This window comes from Suncus etruscus, chromosome 7 (genome assembly GCF_024139225.1).
Source record: "Suncus etruscus isolate mSunEtr1 chromosome 7, mSunEtr1.pri.cur, whole genome shotgun sequence".
NCBI classification, from domain to species: Eukaryota; Metazoa; Chordata; class Mammalia; order Eulipotyphla; family Soricidae; genus Suncus; species Suncus etruscus.
In genome coordinates this window covers 30,399,804-30,413,841 of record NC_064854.1, presented here as the reverse complement: position 1 = coordinate 30,413,841, position 14,038 = coordinate 30,399,804, and the positions used below count along the sequence as shown (strand labels likewise).

General features: G+C 39.6%; 1 protein-coding gene across 1 annotated transcript in view; it reads right to left on the bottom strand.

Annotated features, from left to right (window-relative positions):
• Positions 1-14,038, bottom strand: part of APBB1IP (amyloid beta precursor protein binding family B member 1 interacting protein) — a 92,462-nt gene that overhangs the window by 50,904 nt on the left and 27,520 nt on the right. The window contains exon 2 of the mRNA XM_049777840.1: positions 1,631-1,702. Within this exon, the coding sequence (XP_049633797.1) occupies positions 1,631-1,702 (72 nt within the window). The remainder of the gene's footprint in view (positions 1-1,630; positions 1,703-14,038) is intronic.

Genomic DNA, 14,038 nt, shown 5'->3' with positions numbered 1-14,038 from the left:
GATGCAAACTCTATTAAGGCACTAGAAGCTCATCTGACTTTGCAACCTGATTCTGAGTTTGGTGACTAGACTGAGTTGGTCTGTGTCCAGGGCTTTTGTTCTGGCCCAATGCCTGTGATTGAGTGGCTTTCATGCTACTTTGAGGGGATTAGAGTCTTAGTGTTAAGTAGGAAGGCAATACATTTTGAGTTCTGTAAAATGTAGCATCTCCTCAAAGGTTGGTAAAAAAAGCTACACTGGAGGTCATATCAGCTTATTAGCTAGTTTTTTTTCCCTTCGGTTTTTGGGTCACACCCGGTAGTGCTCAGGGGTTACTCCTGGCTCTATGCTCAGAAATCGCTCCTGACAGGCTCAGGGACCATATGGGATGCCGGGATTCGAACCACTGTCCTTCTGCATGGAAGGCAAACACCCCACCTCCATGCTATCTCTCCAGCCCCAGCTTCTTAGCTAGTCTTTATGTCCAGATGATTACATGGGAGAATTGTTCCCTGATGATGGTGGTTGTAAGGAGATTCCCTCAGGAAAAACTGCCTTAGTCTGTTGTTTTAATTTTAATTAAGTAATCCCATGGGCCAGAGCAGTGGCGTAAGGGGTAAGGCATCTGTCTTGCTTTTGCTAGCCCTAGAGACGAACCGCAATTCAATCCCCTGGTGTCCCATATGGTCCCTCAAGCCAGGGGCAATTTCTGAGCACATAGCCAGGAGTACCCCTGAGCATCACTGGGTGTGGCCCCAAAACAAAATAAAACAAAAAGTAAAATAATAAAGGAGTCCTAGAGTTGGTATGGGGATGGTGAGGCCGTACTTGGCTAGGCCCTGCTCCTGTAGCCCCTATGGCCTGATGAGTCTGAAGGTTGTGGGGTGACAGTGGAGAAACTCACAAAGCAGTCAGATGAAGTTCCAGGAATCAGCCAGCTTTATTTCATGGTCCTAACTTAACATATACATTTCCTCGTGCCTTCTAAGCTAAGCCTTTTCCTAGCAGCTACTTCTCTACTCCTTCCGGCTCTCTCTGCCTCTGTCTCCCTGTTAGCTGCTTTTTCCAGGCTTCCTAACTGGCTTCCAGACTGACTAACTCCCTTTGCTGAAGCTACTGCTGCTGCTTCTGTGCTCAACTGCTGCTGCTGAATTGCTGATACTGAATCTGATGCTGAATCTCTCTGTTGACTCTCACTGTTGATTCTCGTTTCTGCCACACTTCTCTCTCTAACGCTCCTTCTTAATCCCTCTCTCTCCCATGCAGATTCCTCTACCCATCCATTCCAGGTGTGGGCAGTTCTGATCATTCAGGTGGGATTAATAAGAAGTTGGGGGAGGAGATACCCACAACAGTCAAATATGTAAACATGAAGTACACAAGAAGCATGGCTGAAAGAATGAGTACGAGATGATAGTGAGCATTCCCAGAGCAATGGTCCAGAGAAAGCTTTATTTTTCTCTCCACCACTGTTACCGTTGTATCAGAACTATATAAATATGTCAATCTCTGCTTAAAAAAAAAGAAATGCAAAAAACCCCAAACAACAACAACAACAAGAACAAAAATGAATGCTAATTCTCTTGCCATATTCAAACCAAATCCCATTATTTCATGTTTTCTCACTTGAAGTTGAAGAATGGATATTTACCTGTGTCAAAAGATCCATTTCTCCTAATAAATTGCTGAACATTTGGTCAATGTCATCATTTGACTCGCCCATCTGTAAAAGAATACAAAAACCCAAATATGAGCAAACTAATACAAGCCTGATTATGGTAGGATGTTCCATCTTGAATTCTCGAAGAGTCCCATTTTGTGGCAGAAAGCTTTGCAGAGAAAAGCTTAGTTCAGTCTGGAATCTGTTACCTCCAATCCAAGACTGGAGCAAATCTTCAAAACTGCCTTAGGCTGAGTACCAGTCTGTTTTTCTAGATAAAATTAGTCTTTGGAAGACAGGTGATTTTTCTTTTTCTATATTAGAAGAGATTCTCATTCTGCAGCAATTGTATCAGAGGTGGAAACTTTATTCACCTCCACTAACACAAAACATACACAGAATTTACATAAAAATGGTATGTTCAGAATGAGTAAGCATTATTTACTTAATTTCTTACTTTAAAAATATATCTCTGGGGGCCAGAGTAGTGGCGCAAGTGGTAAGGTATCTGCCTTGTCCGCGCTAGCCTAGGACAGATCATGGTTAGATTCCCTGGCTTCCGATATGGTCCCCCAAGTCAGGAACAATTTCTGAGCACATAGCCAGGAGTAACCCCTGAGCGCCACCGGGTGTGGCCCAAAAACAAACCCCCCAAATATATATCTCTGAAAACAGCAGCTTTGATACATTTATTTGCAAAGATTGAGTGACAAATAGAACTGTAATAACCGCATACATGATAAGAGATGGAAATTTTCCCCCACCTGTACCCCTTGGAAGTAAAACATTTTTTACATTATAATATTTATTTACCTAAAGTAAAATAAAGGGCCAGAGAGATAACATAGTAGGTAAGTCACTTGCCTTGCACATAGAAGACCTTGGTTTCTTGACATAACAATGCCAACCAGTGGTACAATGAACTCTGAGGAGAGGCTGAGAGATAGTGCAGTGGGTAAGGTGTTTACTTTGCAAGTGGTTAACCCAGGTTCAATATTTAGCATTCCATATGGCCCCCTGAGCACTGCCAGGAGTGACTTCTGAGCACAAAGCCAGGAGGAACCCCTAAACACTGCTGGGTATGGCCCCCTCAAGAACAAAACAAACACAAAAAACTCAGAGTAACCAAAGATGACACTAATGATAATTGTGCCATTGATACTGTCTCTAATTGTTAAATTTAGAAAGTCACTAAAATGATGACAAATAAAACCCTAAAAGAAAATGTGGAAGTGATGAGTCAGTCAAAGTTAATGACTCAAGAGACCTGAGTTTCTCAGTTTGTAGAGACATAGATACAGCAAAGATTAAAGACATGCCAGAGTGAATCATGTTCTTAAGATGGAAATAATGCAAAACAAAGGGAATTCTTGTGACCTCTGCTGAAACTTTCCTGGTTTACTTCTGTCACTCTATTCTTTTGCTTCAGTCCATTGACATTGATTATTAAAAGGAATCAATATCAAAGTTGTACTAAAAATCTAGAGTATGAGAAATTATGCTATTGGTTAAATCATAGTTTAAATGCATCATATCTTGGTGAAAATAATGACATTAGAGTTAAGGGATATTATTATCAACTTTGGATTAATGTCTAAATTCAATCATTATATATTTATGTGTGTAGATGTATATATACTTTTCCTGCAAGCAAACCCTAGTTTTGGAATGGAGAGTGGAAGAGTCAAATACATGTATTCACATTCATTTGTGTGTATTTATAATTCCAAAGGTCAAAACCAAGATTTAAAAGAAAAGAAGTAGAGAAAACATCCAATTCTCTTGAGAATTATTCAATATAACAGCCCTAAAGAGGGACAGAGTAACCTTAGTGAAGGAATGATTGCAAAACCAGCAAGTCACATCACAATTGGCTGGAATGGAACATGTTTCTGTGAGTAAGTCATTTCTGAGTTCATTCTGGGCCTTGAGAACAGCAAACAGTTGATTAAAAGAAAGATAGCACCGGGCTTTATCTGATAGAACTTGTTGCATTTTGAGGGAAGTGTGGGCAAGAGTGGGTGGTGAAGGCTACACACAGATTCACTCCTGCCTCAGATTCCTTGAGTGACAAGGGAACTTCCCTTAGGCTCAAGACTTACATCAGTTTGACCACTGTTTTTGATTCAAAGATAGTGTCTCTTTTGCAAATATATCAATTTTGTATTTCAACTTCAAGTAAAGTATGTTAAATCTATCTAAAGGGGACAAATATTTTAACTTTTGCAGAGGATGAATGTGCCGATCAAACTTTCTATGGTCATCATTAAAAGTCTCTAAATATTTATATACATCACGTAACATTGCTGTGTATCTGAATCATAGATAATCTTAATAAAAACTGTGTTTCAGGAAAGTTGGATAAAGCAACCCTAATTACTCTATTATATAGGTTTATATAGGATATATTCTATTAACCTTTCATATTTAATAAAACTTACACATGACTATTACTGTTTTTGGATTACCATGCCAGCTGAGAGTTTGAACCTATATCAGAACATATTTTCTTTCCTTTTTTTTTGTGCCACTAAGCCACTTCTACAGATATACGTTTTTATTTTTGGCCACACCCATTGGTGCTCAGGGATTACTCCTGGCTCTGTGCTCAGAAATTGCAGGCTTGAGGGACCATATGGGATACTGGGAATCAAATCTGTGTCCGTCCCGAGTCAGCTGCATGCAAGGCAAATGCCCTACAACGGTGCTATCTCTCTGGCCCTTATTTTGGGGTTTTGGAGATAGAACTGAGGGCTTCCCACAAGGCAAAAAATTATACCTCTGAGCTACATTTCTAGGCTCAGGACAGACTTAATTACTATGGTCAGTATTGCTTGTCTAGAAACTTAATTTAAGCCTCACTAGAATTTCCAACAGCATTCCTCTCTCTTAGTCAGATATTGTCCCAAAGGCCCTAACTTGATCAACTCAATTATAAGTGCAATTCAGAATCCTTGGCATAGCCCTTGATTCTTCCTTTTATACATCAAATCTAAAGAATATCTTCATTACTCTCAAGCTATAGTGCTACTCTCAATTGCTTGGTCTACAGCCTCCCAGGTTCCCCATGGAGCCTTGCTGCCACCATCTTGAATTTGAAATGAAAAACTGAAGGTGCTGTTCAGCTGCTAAAAAGCCCAACCTCCATGGCTGATTTCGAAAGGGCAGAGGGTAGGAGCTCAGACTGACTTTCAAAGCCCTCTAGAATTTGCCTCCAACTTTTCAGAGATTGATTCTTGCCAATCAGGGAGACTTCCTAACAGTCTCTGAAGAGACTTTTAAAAGGTTCTCTTTGTCTTTGCATATGCTATACTTTTGTGTTTTGTTTGGGGCCACACCCAACACAGATTCTGTTGGCTCTGTGTTCAGAGCAAGGTAATTGCTTTAACCCTGTAGTTAGTTTCTCTTCAGTCTCTCTCTCTCCTCTCTCTCTCTCTCCTCTCTCTCTCTCTCTCTCTCTCTCTCTCTCTCTCTCTCTCTCTCTCTCTCTCTCTCTCTCTCTCTCTCTCTCTCTCTCTCCTCCTTCTCCGCCCCCTCACACACACGTTTTTGGTTCATACCTGATGGTGCTCAGGACTTACTTCTGGCTCTGTACTCAAGGATCACTCATGGCAGGGAAAATTTTTTTTTTTTCCTTGTCGTGCAATTGATCAAACCCAGGTCAGTTGCACGCAAAGCAAACATCCTATCTATTGTACTTTCTCACCAGCCCCGGCCCAATACACTTTTATATGACAGCCTCATCTGTCTACTTCATCTTCGTATGATTCTACTATCATACTAAATTCTGCTTCATTGGTGTCTTCATACCCAGTGGAAACTTTCTGCTAATACACTTGGTAACCTTCTCTTTAACTCCTGGCTCAAGAACCCTGACAAGGTAGCAAACTTTCCCAGGTTTCAGTTCCTTTGCCTATAAAGTGAAGTGAATATTCCATAACTCAGAAGATTGTTATGGCATTTAAAGAAAATAGCTGATTGAAGCAGACCATTGGGTCAATCACAGCATTTACCTAATGGACACATACTTCTGGTCAATTACAGTATTCCCCCTATTGTAGACGTGTGCTTTTGGTCAATCATAGCATTAATCTTTATGAACACTTTCTGAATCTCTTTCCAGTCTGGGAGAGGTAGTATTAAAGAAAACACAAAATCCAGTGAATATTTGTGCTAAATTTGTGTGTGTGTGTGTGTGTGTGTGAATTCCAAAGAGATGAGGTAATTCTCTAGAATACTGGACAGGAATAAGTGTGAGAGCAGGTCATAGGTGGACATAGCTCCTATTACTGTGCCTGTTACATCCTGTCTGGCCAGGACACACAGACACAGTACATATAAAACTGGAGTTTGATCCCTCACACCACAAAGAAAACTTTTTTTTTCAGGGAGAAAAATCAAAATCAGCTGAAATCATAAAACCACAAATTCAAATATGGAGAAATGAAAAATGAATCTGCTCAGGCTAAGGATCACCCTTCACAAATACAGTGAAAACTCTGAAGCTAGTTGTGAAAAACACGATTGGAAAACAAACTTAGAACACTGCATTTTACCTGATTCCTTCAGAGTACTTTTTTTTTTTTTTTTTTTTGGTTTTTGGGCCACACCCGGTAACGCTCAGGGGTTACTCCTGGCTATGCGCTCAGAAGTCGCTCCTTGCTTGGGGGACCATATGGGACGCCGGGGGATCGAACCTCGGTCCATCTCCTAGGCTAGTGCAGGTAAGGCAGGCACCTTACCTCCAGCGCCACCGCCCGGCCCCGTACTTTTTTTTTTTTAATGCAGCGAAGGCACTTAAGAGGAAGTGGTTCACAGAAAAACATACAGTTAAAGGTTCTTGCAATGTTGGTGAGGCAGGGTGTGTGTATGTGGGCTAAAGCTTCATTAAACAGGAAACAGAAGTAGCTCAGTAATAGAACATAGTATTCAACAAAACTAAAAGAGTTAAAGAAGACTACTATGATGAAATCTCTTGGGTCAACTTAAGAGATTTTGCATAATGCACCTGAGAGCAGGGGCAATTTTAAGAAGTAGGCTAACCAACAGTTGTTAGTAAATACAGTCAGTAAATACAGAGGCTGATTCAATGCAGCCATGGAACAATTCTGATTAAGACAACGGTCACCAAGGAAATTTCTGTAGACCTGACAGATCTGCATAGGTGATGTCATTCAAAAGGAACATCTAAAACAGAGGACTCCTTTTTTTTTTTTTTTTTTTTGGTCCACACCCGGCGGTGCTCAGGGGTTACTCCTGGCTGTCTGCTCAGAAATAGATCCTGGCAGGCTTGGGGGGACCATATGGGACACCGGGATTCGAACCAACCACCTTTGGTCCTGGATCGGCTGCTTGCAAGGCAAACGCCGCTGTGCTATCTCTCCAGGCCCAACAGAGGACTTCTTAATGAAGAATTCCTGTGATGATGAATGATGGATGGAAATATTATTTTTTAAAGTAAATTAAGATAGCTTTTATTTATTTTAATTTATTTTATTCTAAACTTATTTAGGAAAGTGTGAGGGGGAAGGAAAGAGTGTGTGGTCAAAAGAGAAGACCAGCTTCTCCAGAATAGAAATAGCCAGCATAGAAACATAAAGACCAGCAAGTAAGATATATGTTTAAAGGAGAACATGGGACTGAAAAGCAAGCCAGAAATATAATTTTCAACAACAAAGACATACAGACCTTGAAATGACATGATTGATTTCAATAATTTAAAAGTCACTAGAAGAATGCTTTGGAGTAACAATACAGTCACACACATAGAACATGATCTTGAGGGCCTGGAGAGACAGCATAGTGGCGTTTGCCTTGCAAGTAGCCGATCCAGGACCAAAGGTGGTTGGTTCAAATCCTGGTGTCCCATATGGTCCCCCGTGCCTGCCAGGAGCTATTTCTGAGCAGACAGCCAGGAGTAACCCGTGAGCAACACTGGGTGTGACCCCCCCCAAAAAAAAAGAACATGATCTTTACTACAAAGTATTCTTTTTTTTAATTTTTAATTATGAGAACAAAGATGCAAAGAAAGAGGACAAGGTAAAGTTACAGTGGGAGGATAATCAACCATATCTTAACTTTGAACCTTCAGCCAAAGAACATTATACTACAAAGTATTCTTAAAGTATGATTGGGGAGGATGGAGTTGGGGGCATTGGTGGTGGAATGTTGCACTGGTGAAGGGGGGTGTTCTTTTTTATAACTAAAACCCAACCTCAAACATGTTTGTAATCATGGTTCTAAAATAAAGATATTTAAAAATTATATTTGTCTCCATACCCCCACCCACACTTGAAGAATGCTTTTGGTAGCGTGGAACCAAATAATGCACATTGCTGAGTGAACCTTCAGCATTCTAGAGAGTGCACAGCAGAGACTCCACTATGTTCCCTAATACTTTATTTATGATCCCTCTGTCCCTCAGCTCTTCCTGCTTGCCAGTGTTAAGATATGTTCCTAAACTCTGTGTGTTTGATGTTGAAGCAGGTTGAGTAACAGGTAGGGGACTGGAAGACCCCCCAAAAAAAACTTTCAGAGAAACCTCCTAGAGCTTCTCCCGCCCAATACTCCTTTATGCCCAGAGAAGGGCCAATGCAGAATGCTCTAAAGAGATTCCTGAAGCTTATCAGACTCTTTTCACCTTCTGATCCACTTCCAGCAGTTTTCTGACAAATTACTGTCCCACCAGTCCTACTTAAACCGCTAACTTAAACCACTAACACCAGCCCAAGAGCAAGAGGAAACCCTTGTGGGCCCAACAACTCTGCCTTTTCTCAAGTTGATAGTACAAATTTTTTTTCAAACCAATTCTCATCTCTTCAGTATTGGCCTTCAAGAGGGTGAACATCTGAACTTGGGTTCAGTTACAATGTGGAGAATGTACCTAAACTGTTAAACAGGACTCTCCAATATGTAGCTAGAGAAAGCAGAAAACTGAGGCCCTCTCGAGGAGTGCAGCAGTCTCACAGAGAGGTCTGTTCCCTGTTTGTGAGTAAGGCTGTGAATTGGTTTTGCTAGAATAAGCCAAAACTGAAAGGAGAGTTTTCAATCTTGCGATTTTTTTTGTAAGTTCCCCTTTCATTGTATTTTTAGCATGTATTTAAGAAATGGGGAATATATTTAGGATCAACTGTTGATATCAAATCAAGTGACAATGTAGTATAGGGTATTATTTTAAAAAATTTTTTTTTTGGGTCACACCCAGCAGAGCTCAGGAATTACTCCTGGCAGGCTTGGGAGACAATATGGGATGCTGGGATTTGAACCAGGGTCCATCCTGTGTTGGCAGTATGCAAGGCAAACGCTTCACCACTGTGCTATTGCTCCTGCCCCTAGTGTTTTATTTCTTTTTAAAGAAATAAAAGAGAATATTCTGTCATCTATAAATAATAACTATGACATTTACATATATTTGTTTATATACAAAACTCCTGTGATTATCTATCTATCTATCTATCTATCTATCTATCTATCTATCTATCTATCTATCTATCTATCTATACTCACTGCCTATTACTTGTCATGATTTTTCTTTGGAATCTATTTTGTTATGGCTCAATGTCTCTTCCTGTCTCAAGCTCTCAAGGTGATGGTTATGTGGAGAAAGGACTCTGGGGAGGTCCATTATAAGGATGGAGTTTTCATATTGGAATTAACACTTTTATAGTAAGAGATATGAAACCTCTTCTTATTCTCCTTCTCCTCTACCTTCCTACCCCCATTTTCTTGCTCTTTCACCACCCTTTCTTTTGAGTATATAAAAGAGAACTGAAGAAAGAAGAAGCCAGGAAGAAGGCCCTCTCCTGCACAGCACCATCATCTCGAACTTCCCAGTTTCCAGAACTAAGAGAATTTAATGTATGTTATTTAAGCCATAAGTTTTCAACTGAGAGGCGCATGTCTACTGTGGCCCTCCAGCTATTCCAAGGGGACCACAAGTGAAAATCATCACAGAATAAAACTTAGGGTCAACCAGTAGAAAATGGTGGGGGCAGGGAAGTCACAGTCAGAAAGGAGATGAGAAACATTAGTGTAAGCCACCCATTCTATGGCCTTTTTGTTATAGCAGGCTAAATTGATCAAGACTTACCCAACTAGACTTCTGTTCTCCATCTCTCACTGTCATTATTGTGAAGATTACTGATAACTTTGTGTTGATAAATCAAAAGTCTTAATTTTTTGCATCATAAACATCAATGAGCACTTTATTATGAAGCTAATAAAACTTTTAGCCTTTTCTGGCATGTAAGCAAAAGCACCACGCTGTGATTTCACCAGAAGACACCCCTGGTAATGGGCCTATTGCTTGGAATGGGGGTGGAAATGACAGCTTTACTGGAACTACTTTACTGGAACTCCAGCAAGGGCTGCTAGATTTTAGCTAAACCTTATGGACAATTAAAGTTGTGTACCTAGTTCTAACCCCTAGTTTCCTAAACGATGAGTCACAACCCCAGGTGAATGTGGAGGAATTAAAAAACTTAAAAACAACATAACAACAACTATGGTTTATTACCAGTGAATGCTTGATTTTTATCTCAATTTTATATAGCTGGGGTTGCATACAAATTTCTCAAGGAAAAAACAAGTAACAAGCAGAAAAACTTTGAAGCCCTGTTATAGTCCAGGCATTTTCACATTTGTTCAACACACCACCCCTTTGTAGAAAAACATTACTTGATGATGGGCTCTGGAAATCTACTTTCTCTAAGAGAACACACAGTAAGTGCCCCAATTGTAACTGAGGCCACTGAGGCCACCTGTGTCATTTCAGTATCTTCTCCACTCATTGCCCTGAGGGAGATGTAGTATCATACATTTTGGAAACTCTAGTCCAAGAAGATCTGAAGGATCCTGGCATGGGAACACGCTGGCCTAGACTTTGTGGCCATCTTCTATGGTCTCTAGAGCTGTGCTAACAATTGGGTGCTGCTGACTGTGTGGACCCAGTTGAGAAAGACCAGTGGCTTCCGGGACTGCTGGGAGCTCAGGGCTACCAGCCTACCATGTGCATCTTCTGTGAACAAAAGCTTCAGTTATTTGAGGTCTTCTCTTGAGTAAGAATCGCACAGAGTCTGAAACCACAAAGGAAGTTACAATGAGGCCTTCCACAGCCTACTGAGATTAAAGTAAAATCTTCTAAAGTTTTGTATATTGGAGGAAAGACTGAATTATCTGTTACTATAGAAAACTGGAATTTAAGTTTATCCTCTTATGGAAAAATTGTATTCAGTCCAAAGTGAAGGGATATTATATCAGGTAGTTACTTAGCAATAATAAAAACAAGGTGATCAGTTTTTATTGTATATTTCATGGCATTTTCCTTTTTTACTCTGAAGATATTTTTAAAAAATTATTCTTAAATAGTATGTTATTTATATCCAGAGACAATAGAGAGGAGGGCCAGAAAGATCAGTCCATGGTTGGAAGCTTGCCACAAATAGTGGAGCAGTGCAGTTAAGTAGGGTATAAAAGGGACCGATAGGACAATGATAGTTGTAAATGATCACTGTGGGTGCTGAAAGGAGATAAATAGTCATGATACCCTTTAGTAACAATATTGTGAATGACAGTGTCTAAAACAAACAAATAAATGAAAGAGAGTGAGTGAGTGAGTGAGTGAGAAAGAGCGAGAGAGAGCAACTGGAGATATTGGTGGTGAGAAATGTGCTTTAGTGACGAATGTTATACATTGTATGACTGAAACTCAATAATGAACAACTTTCTAGCTATCTCATGGTGATTCAATTAAAAAATTATTTATTTAGAATTATTCCTGATTCCATTCCATGTGTTTTTTTCTTTTCTTTATAAAAAGGTCGCCCTACTTTGTTTAAGATTTGTTTTGGATGGGCCCGGAGAGATAGCACAGCGGCGTTTGCCTTGCAAGCAGCCGATCCAGGACCAAAGGTGTTTGGTTCAAATCCCGGTATCCCATATGGTCCCCCCATGCCTGCCAGGAGCTATTTCTGAGCAGACAGCTATGAGTAACCCCTGAGCACCGCCGGGTGTGGCCCAAAAACAAAAACAAACAAAAAAAAAGATTTGTTTTGGAGATCCTGAATTTCTTCCAGCCAACCTCACTGGATTCTTGAGCTTCTGCTGATGCTTCTTCCTCCTCCTAATCTGTTTCTCTTCTGATCTTTTCTAAGCTCCCCTTCTAGGTGATTTTATGCTGTCTCTTGGATTTAAATATTATATACAACCTGCCAACGCTCAGATCACATCACTAGCTCAATCTTCTCTGTTATTTCCCATAGTCAAGTACTACTTAGCACAGCCCTCAGCTTGCCCTTTGCTTATTGGATTTTATTCCTTTTAACTTTCTGCTCACAAAGATGGTCCAACTCTGAAAAGCTTGCATCAGTGCAGCCTTTAATCTGAAATACCTGTTTCTTAAATGGTCTGCTATCGCTGCCTCAAGGGTTTTGCTCAAATGCTCTCTCATAACTAAGGCCTTTCCTGACCTACTTCAAAAATACCCTTTCCTGCCATCCCAGTTTTCATTGTTCATTTTCTATTCCATTTGCCAACTAGAATGGTAACCCCATAATTTCTGAATTAGACAATGGTTTTTGTTCTTGTTTGTTTGTTTTTATTTTGGGTGAGTCACACCTGGTGGTACTCAAGGTTTACTCCTGGTTATGCACTAATATATGACTCCTGGTGAGGCTTAGGGAACCATATGAAGTACAGGGTTTGAACTGGGGTTGGCTGTGTACAAGGCAGGCACTTCTACCACTGTACTATTGTTCCAGTCTCTAGAATGTATTTATTTATTGCAGGATTCCCAATATATATGATAAATATACTGAATATTTTCTAAATAAATGTAGGACTAGAAACATTCAAATGCAATAGATTTACTTAAGCATCATGAATGTAGGGATCAGGTCACCTTTGTATTTTTAGTGCTAAGCACAGTACTCACCTTGATCATGAAAAACCTTAAGTTATTTTATTGGATCAAGAGATCAATTTAATATTGATCAAATGAATGTCTTAAAGGAGAAGGATGGAAAAGAAATGAAGATAGAGGAAGAATGATGAGAAATGAAGAGAAAGAAGAGCCTTCCAAAGCTGAAAGGAAGACCAGGGAGGAAAATAGGGTCAAATTCAGATGTCAGGAGCCAAATCTTAATGGGGGTTCCTTTACATATATTAAAAAGAGGGAAATAGGGCCCGGAGAGATAGCACAGCGGTGTTTGCCTTGCAAGCAGCCGATCCAGGACCAAAGGTGGTTGGTTCGAATACCGGTGTCCCATATGGTCCCCCGTGCCTGCCAGGAGCTATTTCTGAGCAGACAGCCAGGATTAACCCCTGAGCACCGCCGGGTGTGGCCCAAAAAAACCAAAAACCAAAAAAAATAAACAAAAACAAAAACAAAAACAAAAAAGAGGGAAATAATTCTATAATTTCCATGGTGGATGGCAAGAATAAAGGATGGATGCTGATTAAAAATGAGTAAGAGATGTTTGGGGAATAACATTCACTCCAAGTATCATCCTACTCCCCTAAGTTAAGGTCCAGAATAGATGAAAATTGAGATGACTGAAAAGTCATCAAATGCATAAGGGGATTAAGAACTAAAACAGCAAGTGACACAGAGAAACATATTACTTAGAACGTACCAAGAGATTCTTTCAATGGAAAACTCTGTAGGACAGAAGTATAATAAATAATTAAACTTAGGATCACCAACCATGGCAAATCTGTCATGGATGTACCAAGTGTCCTTACGGGATATACTAGGGTCACAGGATTCCTATTACAACATTGCTGCCAAAATGTTTAGATTTAGTCTAGTCAAAAGAAAAATTATCCTTAAAAATCCAAATGAGGGGCATTGTGCAAAGCAAATAAAATGACTGATGTGGGATCTGAATATAAAAAATATACATCATTTGGATAATTTGGATATTTGGAATAAGATAATTATCAAACATGTGCTATACAAATTAATTTTCTCAGAATGATAATTGTATTTGTGCAAGAGAATGCCATTGTTCTTAGATAAGTAATAAAAAACAGAGTAAATGTGGTAAAACATAAATCTGGGTGAAGATATCTGGGAGGTCATAACAACAGTTCTACTTATTTATTTGTTTTGAAAGTTTTCTAAATAAAAAAGCCAGAGGGTAAAACGAATCAATCTTTTTGAAGCCATACAGACCTGAATTTAAAAGAGAAAACAAAACAAAAAAGAGGAAGAAGGAGAGAGAATAAAAAGTAGAATAGGCCCCCCCCCCAAAAAAAAAGTAGAATAGGCAAAAAAAAAAAAGAGAAAGAGAGAGAAAAGAATAAATAAACTATGCTGTGTATTGATGACAATAATACTCTACAAATTTTTTATTTTAATGTTTTTTTTTGGCCACATCCAACAGTGCTCAATGATTAGTA